Below are 20299 nucleotides of genomic sequence, written 5' to 3' on the forward strand. Positions count from 1 at the left end.
TCAACCGGAGGGCAGGGCGACAAAATGCTGTGTGGGCTCACAGAGGAGGGAGAAGTTCCTTCTGATAAGAGGGATGGAAGAGGCTTTATAGCCTCAAACTTGGCATTTTAACCCTTTAAGGGGGTGCAGAGGTAGTTCAATGGCAGAATTGTTGCTTTCCTTGTGGGAGACCCAGGTTCGATTCCCTGCTAGTGCACTTCCTGCACAGCCATCACCCATTTGTCAGTGGAGGCCTGCATGTTGCTATGCTACTGAACAGGCTTCAGTGGAGCTTCCAGACTCTGATGGAGTAGGAAAAAAGGCCTGGCAATCTACCTCTGAAAATCAGCCAATTAAAACCCTATTGAGCACAATGATCTGATCCGCAACTGATGTTGGGGATGGTGCAGGACCAGGCAGCGTTTTGTTCCTTGTGCATGAGGTTGCCATGAGGTGGTAACTAACAACAACAACAACAAAGGGGATTCAGGGGTATGATGTGCCAAGCAAAAGGGACCACCTGTGCTAAGGTCTGGAAGTGGAGAGGAAAAGTCAGTGCAGACTAGGGGTGCGCAGGAGGGTCCCCAAAGTTATAGGTGATAAGGCTGCAGAAGGGAGGCCAGAGAAGTGGGTGAGGTTAGGCCTGTCTTTCCTGAAACTATGGTACTGTATCGTGTAGATGGTTGGGGGTTGGTGTGCAGTGATGATAGGACCCCAGAGAGGCCCTGACATGTCATATGAGGGAAGAGCCCCCGAGACTTAGTGAGACCTAAGTTTGAGATGCGGCCCCACTGCTCTCAGCAAGGTGTCTCAGATCATTGTTCCTGTTTCTTCTTCTTTTTAAAATACTCTCTAATTGTATTTAAGGTGAAAGTTTGCACAGGAAATTAGGATCCCATTTAACAATTTCTACACAAACTGTTCAGTGATTTTGCTTACATTTTTCACAGTGTCATCATTTTCATTCATTCTGTTCTGGTTGTACCATGTCCAGTAGTCTAGTTTCCCTGCCCTTGGACCTTCTCATCTTTGCTGCAGGGTAATTTTTGACCATTTGGTCTCAGAGATAATTTTTTAAAGGAGCTCATTACTCATGGGTGATATTCTGTGACGGTTAAGGTTGTGTGTCAATGTGCCTGGGGCCTGGTTTTGAGTGGCTTGGCAGCTGAATGTAGTTATTCCCCATAAGGAGATTGTAATCACCTCCCTCCTTGGTGATGTGAGCAGCTAAGCAGATGCAGAGGAGTTACTTTCGTGGTATGGCCTGCTTCCAGTATGTATGGAGAAGTTTTCAGGAAGGTCTCTAGCCGTTTGGGACATTTTGGATCCTGCATTTGGTTGAGTTTTTGTCTCCAGTTCCCGGACTTGAACCTGCTGTTCTTGGGATTGTTCTTGGACTTGAACCAGTGGCCTGCTGTGCTGCCTGCTGATCTCAGGATTGTGCCATTTTCCCTGCTGATCTTGGGTTCGTCAACCTCAACAGTTAGTAGCTGTGTGAGTTAGAAGATGCCTCCAGTGGGCCTGGGAAAAGAGGCAGAACTAAAGCCCAAGGGCAAAGGGCCTTCACCCAGCCCCTACAGCCAGCAGTCTGGATTCAGACTTCTAGCCTCCTAAACTGTAAAAGAATAAATTCCTGTTTACTAAAGCCATCCATTTGGGACATTTCTGTTATAGCGGCACCAGAGAACCAAGATGTACTCTGTATTTTATGAGCCAGTCTGTTACTTAGCTAAAAGGTACCTTCAAGGGATAATCTTGTTTCTTCATCTGCAGAGAGACAGACAGACAGACACACAGACACACACACACATACACACACACACACACTGTCTCTCTCTTTCAGTACCTGTTCTTTACACATCGCAGAGTTGTTTGGAGGGGCAAATCATATCGTCCTTTGTAATGTTAAATATAATCCAGACTCAGTGGAATTTGAACATACGGTTTATTCTGAGTGGTTATTCAGTATGCATGGAGGGAGAGACCATATTAATTCCAGGAAAAAGCACATGATTGGAAGAAGGTGTGTACCATGAGGCTTATAAAGAGGAGAGAGAAATACAGAAGGTCAGCCATTGGCTAATCTTAATATGATTGATTGAACCTTGCCCTCCCTCCTTTACCGAGATCAACTGATTTCAGGTCACAAGATGGCCTCTGGCTCTTCACCCAGACCTGTCTTTTGAAAGTGGAATGTAGTAAGCCTGGCTTCCAACAGGAAAGAGAAGATTTGCAACTTTGGGTGAAAGAAATGCCCCTGGCAGGATTAATTTTTGTTAGGAATTTCTTTACAGTGAATATTTAGTTTTGTGGGTAAGAAAACCTTAACATGAAAGTAAGATGTCTGTTATTAATTTTCCCGTTGACAGTAAAATACAAATACAACTTATATACCAAACCACCAAACCAAACTCACTGCCAACAAATCGATTCTAACTCATAGCGACCCCTCCTTGGGTTTCTGAGGTGGTATCTCTACAGAAGTAGAGTACCCAGTCTTCCTTCTGAGGAGTGGCTGGTGGGTTTGAACTGCCAACCTTCTGGTTAGCAGTCACATGCCTTAGGCACTGTGCCACCAGAGCTCCCACGACCTGTGTAGCATATTGTTAGGTGCTGTCTTATCTGCAGCACAACAGAATGAACTGTTGTCCAATCCTGTGCCGTCTTCATGATCATTGGTTTGAGTCTGTTGTTGTGGCTCCTGCGTCATTTCCCTAAAGGGTTCCCTCACTGAGCTGACCTTCTACTTCACCCAACATGATGTCCTTTTCTTACTGGTTTTTCCTAATGATGTGTCCATCATTAAAGTGCTGAAGAGCAAAGATGCCTCTTTGAAGATTAAGGTGCATCTAACCCAAGCCATGGTGTTTTCAGTCACCTCATATGCATGTGAAAGCTGAACAATGAATAAGGAAGACCAAAGAAGAGTTGATGCTTTTGAGTTGGTATTGCAACGAGTACTGAAAATACCATGGACTGCCAGAAGAACTAACAAATCTGTCCTGGAAGAAGTGCAGCTGGAATGCTCCTTGGAAGCTAGAATGGCCAGGCTTTATCTCACCTACTTTGGTCATGTTGTCAGAAGGGACCATTCCCTGGAGAAGGATATCATGCTTGGTAAAGTGGAGGGTCAGCAAAAAAGGGGAACACCCTCAACAAGATGGATTGAGACAGTGGCTGCAACAGTGGGCTCAGGTACAGCAGGGATTGTGAGGCTGGCACAGGACTGGCTGGTGTTTCATTCTGGTGTACCTAGGGTCGCTATGATTCAGAGCTGACTTGATGGCACCTAACAATAACAACGATGTGTCCAAAGTTAGCAAGCCAAAGTCTTGCTCTCCATTGTTTCTAAGAAGCATTCTGGTTGTATTTCTTCTAAGACTAATTTGTTGGCAGTGCACAATATATTCACTATTCTTTGCCAACACTTCAATTCACATTCCTCAGTTCTTCTCTCTTTCGTTTTCGTTGTCCAGCTTTTGCATGCGTATAAGGCAATTGAAAAGACCATGGCTTATAGGTTTGATATAATACATATGACATAAAATAGAAACAGTGTCCCAAATTTGAGTGCTGGAAAATGAGAATCCTGAAGTGCAGCGTGAGGTGATGGGTGTGAAGACCACCCGGTGTTCATTAATGGTAGAAGCTAGCTAGCTAACTATGTATTTGCCTTAAGTTAGAGTAAGTCTTCTGGAACCAGCTTGACCATCGAGTTCTTAACCATTAGACATTTATTTTTAGGAGACTGTTGAGCATGCCCCTTGTTTCGCCCTATTGTTGTTGGTCAAGTACACATTGTTTCCTTTCTTAGGAGGACTGTGTTGGACGTCAGCATCGGGTGGTGTCTTTAAATAAAACATGTGGATAAGCACTGGAGTGATTTATAAAACCCTGTTTGGCTGAGGGCTGGAACTAGAGATGCCGCCCTTTCTGTCACTTCTGGCAACTCCATATTCTCAGCCCCTCAGTTTCTGACAGTGTGATTGAATAGATTTTGGAGGGAGAAAAACAACCTGTTGGAAAGTAATTTTGTATACACGAGGTGCCTGCATGCTGTGGAAGTAGTCCTTACACACAGACCTGGTGTGTCTTCGTCCTGGGTGGGGGTGCAGATGGAACGGAGGGGACTTAAAGGGGGGGTAGGGAACTCTTTCACTTGAACATGTGGTAAAACATTATTTTTTTTTCCATTCTACTCAGTGCTGTATCTTGATATATAAATGAGAAAAGACTCTGGACTTGAAATGAGTCAAGTCTTCCTCCTGAGAAAAAACCAACTCAGAATATTAAACCATTGATGCCTGGAATCATCTCTTTGAAATGATATGCTGACTTATTAGTTAGATAAAGGCTCAAAGAACACTTTTTTTTACTTAAGTAACTCTGACTCACTGCCGTCAAGTTGATCCCAACTCATAGCGACCTAGGTTTTTGAGGTAGTATCACTGTGGAAGTAGATTGCCCAATCTTCCTTTCCAGGAGTGGCTAGTGGGTTTGAACCACCAGCCTTCTGGTTAGCAGTCAAATGCCTTAGGCACTAGCCTGCCAGAGCTCCCTTTTTTTTTTTTTTTTTTCACTTAGTGGGAAAGAAAAAAAAAAATTATTGGGCAAATGCTTCTTTGTTTATGCATATGAGTGGGATGGCATGAAAGGACGTGCAGGAACACTGTGTTTTATAGTGTCATAAACCAGAAGTTCTACCACTCTGTGGTTTTCTTTGACCTTTGTGTCCTATAGTGTAGAGTGAACATTTCATAGTATTCTCTCTGCCACCATCAGTGGAAATGTATAGTATTTGTAAGTATTACAGATTACAGTTATAGGTAGTGTCCTCACTAAGATTGCTAGTATTCTGTTTGCCTTTACAGCATTAATGTCACTATTAGGTTGAACCATGTATAGGTGCCAATAGTCGACTGTGTTTGACCTTTAGTGACAAGTGTCATACAATTCAACCTGTATGAAATTCTTATCTGTAAGGTTGGTGATTCGCACCTACCCGAGGTGGCTTGAAGGAGAGGCCTGACAGTCAGCTTCTGAAAGGTCACTGCCTTGAAAATGCTCTGGAGCAGTTCTGCGTTGCACACATGGGGTCGCCATCAGTTGAAATTGACTCCATGGCAACTGACAACAGCAGTACTAATAATGGTTGCTTACGGATTTTGTTATCTGCAGTTTGAAAAACAAAACCGTAGTGATTATGAGCAGGATACATCAACAAATGCAAAATGTAGCAGAAAACACTCCCCCAAAGTTCCACCAATGAAAGACAAATACTGATAATATTTGATAATATTCTAAAAATCTTCTTTTTTCCATGTTAGGCCCTCTCTCCCCCACCTTTTTAAAAAACATTTTGTGACTATACTATGTATAATTAATATAATTTTAAAGAAATCTGGAAAATACTGAGATATGAAAATCAAAATCAATTGTAATCTTACACTAAGAACTATTTAAACATTTTGCAATCTTTTTCTTTAATGACATTAGGATCCTGTTAGCTCTTTATTTAACTTAACATTTTTCGTTAACATTTGAGACCGATTTGGACAAAATGGGATTTGGCAAATTTGATCCCTTCTTATAAATTGCTTCTATTGTTTTAAGAGTCAAAGGGAAGTGTAGGATTTCCGAGAAGTAATCAACAATTTTACAGAGTTAAATGTACATCAGGATGGCATTTTACTTCTGCTTCTTATAAGTCAAAAAGAAAAACTCACTCAATGCCGTCGAGTCGGATCCAATTCATAGCAACCCCTCCTTGGGTTTCCGAGGCAGTATCTCTAGGGAGCTCTGGTAGCATAGTGCCTAAGGCACTTGACTGCTAACCAGGAGGCTGGCGGTTCAAACCCACCAGCCACTCCTTGGAAGGAAGGTTGGGCAATCCTACTTCCGTAGTGATAACTGCCTAGGAAACCCAAGGAGGGGTCGCTATGAGTCGGAGCTGACTCAATGGCAAATAACAACAATCTCTAGGGAAGTAGATCATCTGATCTTCTTTCTGAGGAGTGGCTGGTGGGTTTGAACCATCAGCCTTCTGATTAGCAGTCAAATGCCTTAGGCATACCACTAGCTCTCCCTCTTATAAGTAAGCTCCTCTCTTATAAGTACTAGCAGGATTATTTTTTTAAAATAGCGTTTGTTGCCCAAAAAATAAATTGAATTGGTCAGAAAGTAGCTTTTAAGTGCATCCCTTCATTTCCCAGTCATTGACTCACTAAGGAAAACCATTTGGTCATTCTAGATTTATTATTGGACTAGATGAATAATAATTACCCATAGATTTTTTACTCAAGACTCTAACTGAACAGCTTGAATTCATAGTGTCTAGAATAGAGATCAGCTGTGGATAATTTCATTCTGTGAAATTTTACTGTGTGTCAAAACTGTTAACCTTCACACTTTAGAGCACAGTGGTAAGACTATGTTGTTTGTTGTTGTTGTTATGTACCATGGAGTCGGACCCGTCTCATAGCAACCCCTCCTTGGGTTTCCGAGGTGGATTACTATGGAAGTAGATTGCCCCATCTTCCTTCCGAGGAGTGGCTGGTGGGTTTGAGCAGTTAAGTACTTTAGGCACTACGATACCAGAGCTCCTGGAAAACTATGGGGCTTGGGACCCAGGCTGCCTGGATTGAAATCTCTACTCTGGTACTTCATAGCTGTGTGAGTGGAGCAAGTTATTTAACATCTCTGTGACTTAGTTTTCACATCTGTAAAATGGGTTTGAAAACAATAGTAATCTAATTCACAGTCTTAGTATAAGGGGTAAATGAGTTAATACCTGCAAGTTCTTGGAATAGTAATGGCACAGAGTAAGCACTCAATATGTGGCTGTTCTTAGTGGCTTTTTTTTTTTTTTTTCCTATGTCTAACCTAGGAGCTCTGGTAGTGTAGTGCCTAAGGCACTTGACTGCTAACCAGAAGGCTGGCAGTTCAAACCCACCAGCCACTCCTCAGAAGGAAGGTTGGGCAATCTATTTCCATAGTGATACCACCTCGGAAACCCAAGGAGGGGTCGCTATGAGTCATGTCTGACTCCATTGCACATAACAACAACAACAACATGTTTAACCTATCGCTAGTAATTTTCTGAGTTCATATTTGGGTTTTATGTTAGTGACTGTTACATTTATTTCTCCCCTTTAAAATCCATAAAATCCATCCAGTAATTAGAGCTTTCCTAATTACTTCTGGTTAATCTTTTTTCTTTTTTTGCCACCTCTGGTTGGCAGAATGGTTATTCACTCAACTGGTAACCGAAAGGTTGGTGTTCCAACCAACCCTCAGGCACCTGGGAAGACAGGCTTGGCTACCTGCTTCCAAAGGTCACGGTTCTGATGGCCTCCAACGTATGTGTTGTATGTGTCGCCATGAGTCAGAATGGCAACTAACAATAACAGTCTTTTTTCCTTTGTTTGCCTTTTCTGAATTGATCTTTATTTTCTCTCCTAGTCTTCCCTTAGGCGCTCTGGTAGTGAGTGCCTAAGGCACTTGACTGCTAACCAGAAGGCTGGCAGTTCAAACCCACCAGTCACTCCTCCGAAGGAAGGTTGGGCAATCTACTTCCGTAGCGATACCACCTCGGAAACCCAGGGAGAGGTCGTTATGAGTCAGGTCCGACTTGATGGCACATGACAACAACAACAACAACAGTCTTCCCTCGGGAACCCGAGTGGTGCAGTGGTTAAGCCCTTGGCTGCTAACCAAAAGGTCTGCGGTAGAAAGATATGGCTGTCTGCTTCCTTAAAGATTTACAGCATTGGAAACTGTGTGGGGCAGTTGTACTCTCTCTTAAAAGGTTACTATGAGTTGGAGTTGACTCAGTGGCAGTGGGCTTGGTTTAGTCCTCCCTTTACTTTGCTCTTTCTCTCCTAGTCCCCACTTTGCTTCCTCTTTTTCTAACAGCAGTAGTGAGGACTTCCTCTCACATGGGTGACTGATTGTCCAAACACGTTTACTCTCCTGTTTCCCATTTCTCACATGTCACCTGCCTCTCTTGCAGGAACACTGCCTAGCTTAACTGGTGACTAACTGGAAAACCCTTTGTTAAGGACTTTCATTTAATTCTTAACCTCATTCCTGTTCCTGGAAGGAAGGAGAAGTGAGCACTGCTGGGGCCTGTGCTGTTGGAGCCGGCTGGCCCAGTGGTGGTGAGGGACCCAGTTGTGGATGCTGCTCCCTCCCCTCTGGGGCTCCTGCATTCTGTATCCATCAGGTAGCCTGCTTTGCTTAGGATGCTTCATGTCGTTCAGTGCCTTTCCTGTATGTTAGTTTTGTGTCTCCAGCAGAGCTGCCGGCTTTGTGGGAATCAAGGCCTTTACACTGATTGCTGCTGATAGCCATGATAATTCCAGGAAGAATAGACCAGCGGCTGTTGAGTCTGTAGCTGTAATAGCTAACACTTTTAAAATTTATTTTGGGCATCAGTGGTCTTCACTTTGTTTTCTAAAGTTGATTTTCAAACTTTTTATTGTGATTTGGGTGAAATTTTACAAAGCAGATTGATTTTCCATTCAAAAGTTCATATGCATTTTGTTTTGTGACACTGGTTACATTCTCCACAGTATAATAGCTCTCCTCCCACTTCCGCCCTGTGGTTACCCTTTCCTGTGTCCTTCTTGCCTGTGCATTCCTGCCTCCCTACCTTTCTCCCTGTGCCAATGCTGCCCTTCTGATCTCCCATGGTTGATTATTCTAAGGAGTACATGTCCCTGGTGTAGTTGTTCGGCTTGTAGTCCTGTCTGTTGTTTGACTGAGAGTTAAGCCATGGCAGTGAGTTCAATTCCAGGCCTGAAGGGTGACTCGAGGCCGTAGTCTTGGGGGTTTCACCAGTCTCTATCTGACCAGTAAACCTGATCTTTTGAAAGCTAACCTTTATTGAGCTCTTACTGTAGACTAAATATTCAGCTAAACCCAAATTTGCCTCATTTAATCCACAGAACCAATTCTATTATTATCTTCATTTTATAGATGAGCAAAAGAGGCACAGAGAAGTTAAGTGGCTTGTCTGGGGTCTCACAGCTAGGAGATAAGTTGAACACAGTGCAGCAAAGAAAAAGCTGGCTTCTGCTCTGCCTGCCTGCTTTCTAGGGAGCAGCTTTGGTTCAGGGCTTGGGCCCTGCCTGCAGCAGGCCTCAGTTCAAAGCCTAGCTCATTCACATGAGTGGCCATGCTCTAGTGTCTCCTTTGCTAAGATAGGTTTATTAATAACACCTATCTGAGAAATGTGATGATTAAAAAAAATATGCAAGTGAAAAAAACGCTAGGCATTCTGCTTCTTGGCAATTGATGATAACAGAGCTGAACAAAAACACTCTTCTAGGAGCCCAGGAAAGGAGCCCTAGGGGAACACATGGTTAAGCACTCAGTTGCCAACCAAAAGCTTGGCGGTTCGAACCTACTCAGTGGCTCTGTGGGAGAAAGATCTGGCAATCTGCTCTGTAAAGATTACAGCCAAGAAAACCCTGTGGGGCAATTCTACTCTGTCACATGATGTCTCTGTAAATTGAAAACAACACACCTAGGAAGGAGCCCTGGGTACAATGGTTAAGTGCTTGGCTGCTTAGTGAAGGGCTGATGGTTCAAACCCATCCAGCAGCTCTGCTGCAGAAAGACTGCCCCTGTGGGGCAGTTCTCCTCTGTCACATGGGGTCACTATGAGTTGGTATTGACTCTAAAGTGCTGAGGATATGTAGAAACAAATCTGCTATGCTCCACAGGGAATCCTTTTTGAAGCCCTTGCTTAGCTGTAGCCAGCTAAGCTCCACCCCTTGTTTTCCCACGTGGCTATTCTGGTTTGCATTCTGCACAGGTGGAAATTTCTTGGCTCGCCTCCTAACCCTGGCCAGGGCAGGTTGTACCCAGAAACCAGGGCTCTAGTTCCCCAAGGTCATGTCCTCTGCTCTATGAAGCTCAAGGGGATTCACCAATTCCTAAAGGAACACCCACTGCCTCCCACTCTTATTGTTTCTGCTGAAAACAGACTTTCTCTCTCTGATGGTTCTGTCCTATCTCCTGTTTAGTTTGCCCTTCTCCCTTTGTTTAAGTGAGTTTCTAACCCTGTTCCTGTTTGGCCTCTTGAAGGAATGTAGATGAACTGACCTCAGGAATCACAACTTTGTGGAAAAAGAGCAGTGGCCTCTAGTGAGGTTATGTAAGCTCCAGTTTGCTACCCTGTGTGGATCTGGCAGTTTAGAATTGCTCATAGACGTGGTCCTGTGAAAATTGACTCGAGGGCCCATTCCCAAGATGAGCTTGGGAATGTGCTGCTATTTGTAGCCTTCTTTTGGGGACTCTGGTGGCATAGTGCCTAAGGCATTTGACTGCTAACCAGAAGGCTGGCAGTTCAAACCCACCAGCCACTCCTTGGAAGGAAGACTGTGCAGACTACTTCTGTAGAGATACTGCCTTGGAAAACCAAGGAGGGGTCACTACAAGTAAGATTTGACTTGACAGCAGTGAGTTTGGTTTTTGAATCTTAATGAACTGGAACCTCCTTTTGATTTTGATGAGCTCTGGGGCATGTTGTTATAGTTATATCTTTTGAAAGGGCTTACCCAACAAGTGTGTGATGCTATGGGGTGTATCTTTTGTCCTGCTCCAAAAAAAAAAAAAAAAAAAACCTATTTATTTTCTTGTTATTCATTCATTCATTTATTGTTGTTGAAATTATACACTTTATACATATGCACTAATCCAGCAGTTGCTACATGTACAGTTTGGTGACATTGATTACATTCTTCAAGTGCTGCAAACATTCTCAGCCTCCTTTTGCAAATTGGTCCTCCATTAACATGAACTCACTGTCCCTAAGCTTTCTGTTAGATCTTCTGAGTTACTGTGGTCAGTTTGATCTCACATAGGTAATTCTTCAGAAGAACATTGAGCTCAAGGTAAACATTCTGAAGCTGAACTATTGTTTGGTTTAATGGAGATTTCAGGGGATATTTCTGGTTTAAAGATTTTCTCAGGGCAACAGTTTCAGGGGTTTATCCAACATCAGTGGCTCCAGAAAGTCTGGATTTTATGAGAATTTGGAATTCTGAATGTTTTTCCCTTTTGATAAGGATTCTTATGTAGAATCTTTGATCAAAATGTTTAATAATGGTACTGGGCACTATACAGTTCTTCTGGTCTCATGGCAGTATTTATTTTTCACACTGTTGGTATTTGGGAAATAGGGGTTAAGTGCAGTAGACCTTTTGTCCTGCCAAATAGTGTCTACTTCTCAAGTTTTAGTGAAAGTGAGTATTTGATTGATAGCATGCCTGGGGTGCTGCTGGGAGCCATTCTGGGAGAATAGAATCAGGTTTCACATGGTGAGTTTAGCAAAGGTTTAGGGAGCTCCTGCTGTGTTCCAGGAACTGTGATAGGAGTTCGAGGTACAAAGGTAGGACACCCTTCTCCCCTTTACAGAAACGGAAGTGTTTGACTTAAACATGGCTTTTCCTGGGGGTTTGTGTTGTTTTCCCCACGAGATGCATTTGTGTTGCACCAACTGTCTGTCATTGGAGGCCTGTGAGTGTTACGATGCTGAACACGTTTCTGTGGAGCTTCCAGACTAAGATAGACTAGGAAGAAAGGCCTGGCAATCTCCTACCGAAAGATCAGCCAATGAAAACCCTCTGGGCCACATCTTTTGGATCTCGTTTTGATGGCATCTGACAACAACTTTGACCATAGTATGTCTGAGTAATGTATTGCTGCAGTGAGATGGGTGTGAAGACGTCAGCCGGTCTGGAATTTAGTTCTGCCTGGATCATTTCTATGACTCTTCCCAGTGATGTCACTTTAGGTCATGGATTTATTTGCAGAGGGATTTACCTCATTGGGATTAGGGCTTTCTGATCGATGATGAGTGTGAAAGTGCTTTGAAAAGCATCAAATGTTACTTGGGTGGGAATGGGTAAAGTTGGTACAGTGTGCCACCAGCTAGTGCGTGTGATTGTAGTTTCTTCCTCCTCTTCCCTCCTCCTTTCTTTCCAAAAGATGTTTAGATGCCATGTAACTAACCGTGTTGGCATCACTTGTGCTTGTAGCGACTAATGAATAGCTTCTAAGTAGTTTGTAGGTCATAATGTGAAACAGTTCATATGTGAACCCAGCTGCTTTTAAATCAGTAGGAAAAAACCTTCCTCCCACTGTGAGCTTCTTAGTAGATTCAGGAAAGAGAAACATACAGGTGCACTTCGGAGTGATCTTTTGTGCTTCAGAGTGATCTTCGGCCATTTTTCAGTTAAAATTGGGAACTTTTTATGATGCTGAGGTTTTTTTTTTTTCTTTTATAAGGCCGTCAGTACAAATTGTTCTTGCTGCAGCTGACTTGAATACTTTTCCATTAAGATGATTTTTACACTAAAAAAATATGCATGTAGATTCTGTTGTTTATCAGGCATCATAGGGTCCCTTGGAGAGAGGCAGCTTTTTGGATTTTAAGGGCATTGGCCTGGATGCCTTTAAACTTGGGCACAAGCCCAGCTCTGTGATCAGTTAGTAATGGTTTAACCCTGGGTGGTGCAAAGGGCTAAGGCACTTGGCTGCTCACCCACAGGTTGGAGGTTTGAGTCTACCCAAAGGCATCTCAGAAGAAAGGCCTGGCTGTCTACTTCTGGAAAATCAGCCATTGAAAACCCTGTGGAGCGCTGTTCTCCTGTGGAACACGTGGGCTCACCATGAGTTGGGATCGACTCCGTGACAACTGGTCTTTAGGTTACAAGTCACTGGATTAACCAAAGGCCACCCCCATTCTCACAGACACTGTTAAACAATATGGCTAGGAGCTGGGCTCCACAGTCACTTGGCTGGGTTGAACCCTGTCATATCATGCAATAACAGGGGTTGTTATTGAATCCCTGTGTGCACATGGGATAATGAGAGAGCCTACCTCACCGGTATTATACCCCAAGCTCCCAAAGTGACATGAAGTCCGTAACACACTGCCAACACTTGGTAAATACTGTTGCTATAATTATGTGAAGATAGCAAATCATGCTTCCTAACCAAAAACCTTTTGGACAGAATCTGAAACTAAAACTAGATTTCTGAAGTTCTTTTACTTTAAGATCACTTTAACCAAATGACTTGTTAAAACTTCTCAAATGGACACTTTCACAATTTGAATGGTACAGACAGGTCTACAGGAAAAGTCCCTCTAGCCACTCAGCTCCCTTCCCAGAGGGCTGACAATGATAGCAGGAACTAAAGACTAATCAAAAAACAGCCCCCAACTAACACAGTGAGAGAGCAGAGGGAGGAGGGGGGGCAGGGGAAGTGAGGAGGAAGTGAGGGGAGAACAGGAAAAGAGGAGGAGATAAAGGAGGGATCCTAACTGCTGCAATTGCCAAGCACTACCGCCCCCCAGTCCTCCATGTGCAGCTCTGCCCCTCAGACCCCCATCTCCGAGGACTCCACTGATGTGCCCCATTGCTTGGGGGCCCCTGCACTCCTTAGTCTCGTCTGTCATGGAGGTGCAGCTGGTGCCCTCCTGGCCCTTGGTCCTGTGCAGTTAGCTGGGAGCTGACCTTGCCTGGTTGTGGAGGGAGGCCCAGTCAGATGAGCCTTCTCTTGTGTCCTGAATGCAGTCCATTGTTTGAGGTGCTGGGGAGGATTCAGATGGAGCCTGGACATGGAGGTCCTTGCCCTCTCTCAGGACACTAGGATCCTAAAGTTAACCCCTCCACATGGAACAGGTCTGGGCAGCTCTTGCCTGTGTTCAGTGCCATATTTTGTATTTAGTCAGAGAGTTCTGTGGTCTTGAGAAATAACTTCAAAATGTGACTCCAGGACAGCTGTGGAGAATGCTAGGCCTTTCTCTGACTCTTCAGACTTGGTTTACCCCCTTTAATCTGGGACCCAGAATGGGAAATGTTTATGGTTTTTGTCATTGTTTGTAAGTGTCTCTGTTTCTGTATACTGACCTCACCCTAGTTTCAGTCTTCTATTCTGGTGGCACATTAGGACAGGAACAGGACTCAGGAGTGTTCCGGTTTTGTCTCCCACCTTCTTGCCTGTCAATGTTTGTTCCTTTTTGTTTGCTGCAGCCAAATTCTGTTTTTGTGAGACCCAAAGTAAATCCCTTTTTTTTTTTCTGTGATCACGCGAATTACTTCTCTTCTTAATTACCTTAACACAAGGAAAGCCTCCTTAAGGTGTGCTCCACATATTTCTTTCTGAGTAGATGGGTTGGAACTGAAATGCTTTTCCCATTGTAAACGACAATCACCAGTTGCCTTCCCGTTGACCCCGACCCAGGGCAATTCCGTGCCGTGCCCCTTGTGGAACTGTGCTCGGTGGGGTTTTCAGCGGCTGTGTTTTCAGAAGTCTTTTCTTCAGAGTGGCCTCTGGGTGGACTGGAGCCTCCAACCTTTTTCCATCAGCAGCTGCCGAGTCTGTGAACTGATTGTACCATTCAGGGACTCCAGATGATAAGTAGACTCCTACAAAAGGTTGTTTTGTTTTGTATTTTAAATGATAAAATAGGACTGTGTTTATAGTACTCCCACTTCAAGAAATTATTACAAAAATGTTTTAAGTACACAGAAAAGTTGAAACAATTATAAAATGGACCTCTTTGTACTGACCACTTAAGAGTCAACGTTTTGCCTTACTTGTTTGCCCTATCATTTATCTGTCCATCCTCCACCCAACCACCCACCTGTCTGCCTACTTCTGTACTTTTTTTTTTTTAACTGAACTCCTTGGCAGCAAGTTGCAGACATTGTTACATTTCACCCCTAAATACCTCAGCATGCATTTTCTAGAATTAAGGACTTCTTCTTCATAACCACAGCACCATTATCATACCTCAGAAAATAAATAGTATCTCTAATAGCTTCTAATTCCAATTTCCTTTACAGCTGTTTTAATCCTTTTTTTTTTTTTTAATAATTCTGACTTCACTCAAATTTCATTATTGCATTTGGTGACGTTAGTTGCCTACAAGAGCAGTTAGAATTTTTTAAAAAACTTTTTATTGTGATTTGGGCAAAAGTTTACAGAGCAAATCATTTTCCATTCAACAATTCAGACACATTTTGTTGCATGTCATTGATTTGCAGTCCCCTCCATGTAACATCACTCATCCCACTTCCTCCTTGTCTCTTGTTTCCATTCTGCTTTCTTTCCTAAGGAGCTATTTGAACTTAAATTTAGCCAAGAGTTTAGGCAGAGAGGGAGGACATTTTCTTGGGCTCAGGCACTATTTTGAAGTATTTTGGCTCTCCTTTTGTCCCTCCCTTTCTTTTCTCCCCTCCCATTCTTGGTGTCCTCCAGACTCCCAGGATGCTCCTGCTGGCCTAAGTCCTCTGTTGTGGCCCCAAGGTCTGCTCTGCCCCCCAGCCCCCCAGCCTTCCAATCCCATATGCAACTGATCCATCCCACAGGGATTAGGAGAAACCCTCTCCGAGACACATGCATTGTTCATCAGGCCTCTAAACAAATCAGAGCTTCAGAGTCTGGGCCTCTGGCTTGTGCATGGTTTCTGGGAAAGCTGTCCAGGCACCCATCTGCTCTCAAAGTGGCCTCTCAAAATTTAGTCTCCTGTCAACATGTAGCATTTCAGGTTTTTGATAAAATAAAGACTATTGAGTGACTGTGTGCGGCGGGGGAGATTTTGTGTCGTGGGTGGATGAACTCTGGGCAGGCCAGTCCTGCCTGACTGTCCCCTTCCTGCCCAGGGGGGCTGTCACAGCTGTTTGTCTGGGAGTTGCTTGGAAGTTGGTGATTGCCTCAACTTTCACTACAAAATTTAACACTTATTCATACACTGACTTCTGTTCTCCAGTTTCCTTATCAGCTCATGTATTCTTTCCATAAAATTTAAGCTTATTGCATTTGTCTGGGCAAATAGTATGTGCTGTAAGTGACTGCATGGGGCAGTGGTCTTCAAGGCCTTGTGACTTTGGTTATCTTTGTAGTCAAATACAAGTGCCTTGGGGATGATTGTGTCTTATAGAAGTTGTATTGCTTTCTTCCCTTTTATTAGTGTAGGTAATTGATTTAAACTGTGTTTAAACAATTAATTTAATAAAGGAGGTCATTTTCCACTGATTGGTATATCTTTGCTCTACCAAAGTGGGATTGAGAGGCAGTTATAATCAGCGGTCTTGGGGTCAGGGTCTGCTAAGTCTGTGTTCAGGTTCTTGTCAGTCATTAGCTGTATGACCTTGGGTAAGTGATTTGTTGTTAAGTGCTGTTGATTCAGTTCCAACCCTGGTTGACCCCATGTACAACAGAATGAAACACTACCCAGCCCTGCACCGTCCTTACGACCGTTGCCGTGTTGGAACCCATTGTTGCAGCCACTCTGTCAATCCATCTGCTTGAAGATCTTCCTCTTTTGCACTGACCCTCCACTTACCAAGTAAAGTACTTCTCCAGGGACTAGTCTGTCCTGAGATATAACATGTCCCAAGTATGTAAGATGGAGTCTTGCCATTTTGCTTTGTAAGGAACATTCTGGCTACATTTCTTCCAAAACAGGTTTGTTTGTTCTTCTGTCAGTCCATGGTATATTCATACACTGACTTCTGTTACTCTTCAATTCCCATATTCAGTGTTCTTTGACTTCCCCTCTCTAACCTTGTTTCCTCTTCTCTAAAATAATAGTACCAACATTATGGTGTTGTGAGGATCTGAAACCCATGGGGCCTATGACTTAACCTCTAAGTTATGTAATTCTCCCCTGAAGAGTCTAATCAAATATATTAATGTTTATGTAGAGAACTAATTGGAGAGAGATTGTAAATAGCTTCACATCAGGTCAGGGCAGGTTTTGCTTGTAAATGAGTTTCACAGATTTAGTTGTACTATGAAATGAGTTATTTAAAAAAATGAAATTTTAAGAGCTTTTTGAATTTGTAGAGACAGGAGGATGAGCTTGTATTTTTATTCAGTAGCATCAACCCAGAGTGAACTGGGGCTGGGGTTATAGAAGATTGGGGGGTTGTATGTGTCTGAGAACCAGGAAAGCCGTTATTAGCTCTAGCTCAAAATTTTTCAGATGAGCAGACTGAGTCCCAGGAGGTGGAGTGACTTGGCCAATACTACAGCGATAACTGGCGGGAAAGCTAGGTGAAGAAAACCCTTTTAGGGAAATGAATCTGTAGTAAGCTTAGTCAACAATCAAGGCCAAAAACAGCCTGTTCTCAGTGTTGTGATTTGGATGTTAGCTTCAAAAAAAAAAAAAAAAAGAAAAAAAGAAAAGGTGTATGTGTGTTCAAAGCTATTTTCCAACCAAGCTTGGGTGGCTTATCTCCTTACCAGTGGATCCCTTTTCCATCACAGTTGTTGAATGGCTTTGCTGGGAAACCCTAGCTGCCGGGAATGTGTGCCTTTTCCCAGAAGGCGGGAAGAATAGCTATCCAAACCATCAAAATACCCGTGGTCTTGGTTTAAGCAAAGCCGTGCTTGGGAGAGGTTACAAGGGCCTTCTTATCTGGAGTCTCTGGCTATTAGCAACCTCTTCCTCATTATTTCAGCATCTTTCAAGCTGTGTCCACAGGGTTTGAGGAATGCCATTTCTGTGCCATTCTGTCTCAGCTCCCTTAACCATTGGGGTCTGTTGGAAACACAAGTATTGCTTGAAAAGTGGCCAAAGCCCAAGCTATAACTATCACTGTTTTTGATTTTTGGGGGTTGACTTCTAGCCATTCCTTATACCCCTTCTTCCCAGTGTCCTGCTGTCTTCAGTCTTTTTATTGTCTCATGTCTTCTTCTATGACCTTCTCAACTGAATCTTGGCAAAGCACAAACACGGTGAGCTCTCACAATACAGTGAAACCTGGCTGGACCATGAGAAACTCAATCTGATAAATGTTGGCCTTGCTTGCCTATCCCCCCCCCCACCACCCACGCACACACCATTCTTATTGGTGTGATTCAGCTTCTTGTCCACATGGAAAGCTGTTTCCACAGCTGACTACTTTTTGTATTCAAAATTGTTTGTGCAATTTTGTATTCTGCTTTTTCCACCGAACGTTACTTCATTGGAAACGTTTTCTATGTATCTACAACAATCTTCATAGCCACCACACTGACTTAGGGTCATAGACTTACTTTACCTTCAGTTTTGTTTCCGACTCTTTCGACTCTGCTTCCTTTGTTTTATTGCTGTCTCTTTTTCCTTCTGTGGGTTTCATTGGGTCAATCTGATGATCTTTCTGTATATCCTCCCACCAGGTAATAGGAGTCATGGCTTCAGCTATCAGCTTTATACCTACTGCCATCAAGTGGATTCTGACTCACAGCGACCCTCATTGAGTTTCTGAGATGATAAATCTTTACAGAAGTAGATTGCCCTGCCTTCCTTCCATGGAGTGGCTGGTGGGTTTGAACTTCCAATCTTTGGCTAGCAGTCAGGTGCCTTAGCCACCTGAGGGCTGGGAAAAATAGCCTTGAAGATGGTTCTCCTGAGTGGCAATTAGCGTTCAGGGGTCTGTTGTGTTTGACCTACTCAAGCCCTTTCACACTGCAGGGCTTATACATGAGAGCTAGTGGGGCCCCAGGGCAGGTCTTATTAAATTCTGTATTCTAGTAATGGGACCAGAGTATCAGAGCCTGAATGTGCCTTAGAAATGATCCATTCATTCCAACTGCATTATTTTATAGATAGAGAAACTGAAGTTTGAGGTGGTTAGAAGACTTGATCACAGTTATGGAACCAGTGGTCAGGGATTTAAAACTTGGGTCTTTTGATTCCAAAGCTTTATGCTCTTTCCTGTGTCTAGAGTTTTTATACTTGTCATGTTGTAGTAGGGAATTTTGTGATGTAGTGGTTAAGACATCTGACTGCTAATCAAAAGGTCAGTGGTTTGAACCCACCAGCCACTCTGTGGAAGAAAAATGAGGCATTTTGCTTCTGTAGAGATTTATAGCATGGAAACTCACGGGGGGTTGCTATGAGTTGGAACTGACTTGGTGGCAGTGAGTTTGGTTTGCTTTTGAGAAGGGAATCGTGCTGATCCGGAAGAGCTGAGAGCCCTCTATTTCTGTAGCTCTTTTCACCTGTTGAAGATGCTTGGGAGGGGGTTGGTAGAGGGACAGCAAGGCCGAGGGACCCTAGGTTGCAGCCTGTATAAGGTGAGCTGTGATTCTCGAGTTGGAGGGCAGGATGGAGATGGAGAACAAATAGAGATTTGCAGTCACTCAGTAAACTGGGTTTGAGTCTGATGACCGGCATTTTGAAAACATATTCTCATTTTAGCTGTACTAATTGGAATCCATGGTTTTGAAGTTTGGGGAGTCCTTGAATGTTGCAAAAGGTTAACTCACTTGGCTGCTAAACAAAAGGGTGGAGGTGTAAGTCCACCAGATGTGCCTTACAAAAAGGCCTGGGGGTCTATTTCTGAGAAGAAAATCAACCACTGAAAACAGCATGGGATCACCACGAGTCAGTCAACTTGAAGACAACTGGTTTTAATCTAAGACTAAGTTGTAAAATATGAGAGCAGGCCAGCGTTGACCATTTTAACAGAAAAATAGCTAACTGATGAAATAATACTGAAAGATAATTAAAATACAGCTTCAAAAGGCATTTGTAAAAAGGTGGTGCTCATTTTCAAGCCCAGTTTATGTAAGTAGACACTAAGGCTGAGAGAAAGAAAAGGACTCAATATACAGCATGCAGGTTCCACACAGCCTGGCTTGAGTCCAGGCACTGCCACTTAGTGGTAGTGTAACCTTGGGAAAGTGATGTAACCCTTCTGTGCCTCTGTTTCTCCATCTGAAACATGGGGACAATGCCAGTAATTATCTCATAGGTTTATTTTGAAGATGTAGTGCCTTGCTTAGTGTTCCTAAATGCTCCATAATTGTGGTGGTGGCTCCTGTTAGTTCCAGTAATACTGCTATAACAAACTCATCTAGGTCAGACTCCTGTAACTTCTGGAACTTCCATTCTACCTGGTTTCCTGCCTTACTCTGGCTCTGCCTACTTCCCTGTCTGACCCTGCTTGCTAACCCCTTATTCTCCTGGGCTTTCCAGCCTTCCATGACACTTTCTGAGTGGGTTAGTGTGATTGGATTTTTGGGTGCATATGTCAGCTGTGCCCTGAATGCCATACACCGTCCTTTCTCGAGCCTCTCTTGTTCCCGTCACTGTCTGCCTCGCAATCTCCTCATGCCCTCTCCTTTCCCCTTCTCGGTAGATGCCATGGCTCCTTATGTCAAGGGAAAACAGAGGCTGTTAAGCATTGATTCTCTCAACTTCCTTCACCTACTGTAAACCTAAGCAGTTGCCGCCTGATTGCTCCCGACTCCTGGCTACCCCGTGTGTGCCAGAGTCGAGCCATGTCCACAGGGTTTCCAGCAGCTG

The 20299-nt window shown here is 43.6% G+C and overlaps 1 protein-coding gene across 1 annotated transcript in view; it reads left to right on the forward strand.

The window, feature by feature from the left end:
- Positions 1–20299, forward strand: part of RELL1 (RELT like 1) — a 61587-nt gene that overhangs the window by 12986 nt on the left and 28302 nt on the right. The window contains exon 2 of the mRNA XM_042782640.1: positions 3815–3820. Coding sequence (XP_042638574.1) covers positions 3815–3820 — 6 coding nt within the window. The remainder of the gene's footprint in view (positions 1–3814; positions 3821–20299) is intronic.

This window comes from Orycteropus afer, unplaced genomic scaffold, assembly GCF_000298275.1.
Source record: "Orycteropus afer afer isolate SDZICR_OR568_19922 unplaced genomic scaffold, OryAfe1.0 scaffold00399, whole genome shotgun sequence".
Classification (NCBI taxonomy): domain Eukaryota; kingdom Metazoa; phylum Chordata; class Mammalia; order Tubulidentata; family Orycteropodidae; genus Orycteropus; species Orycteropus afer.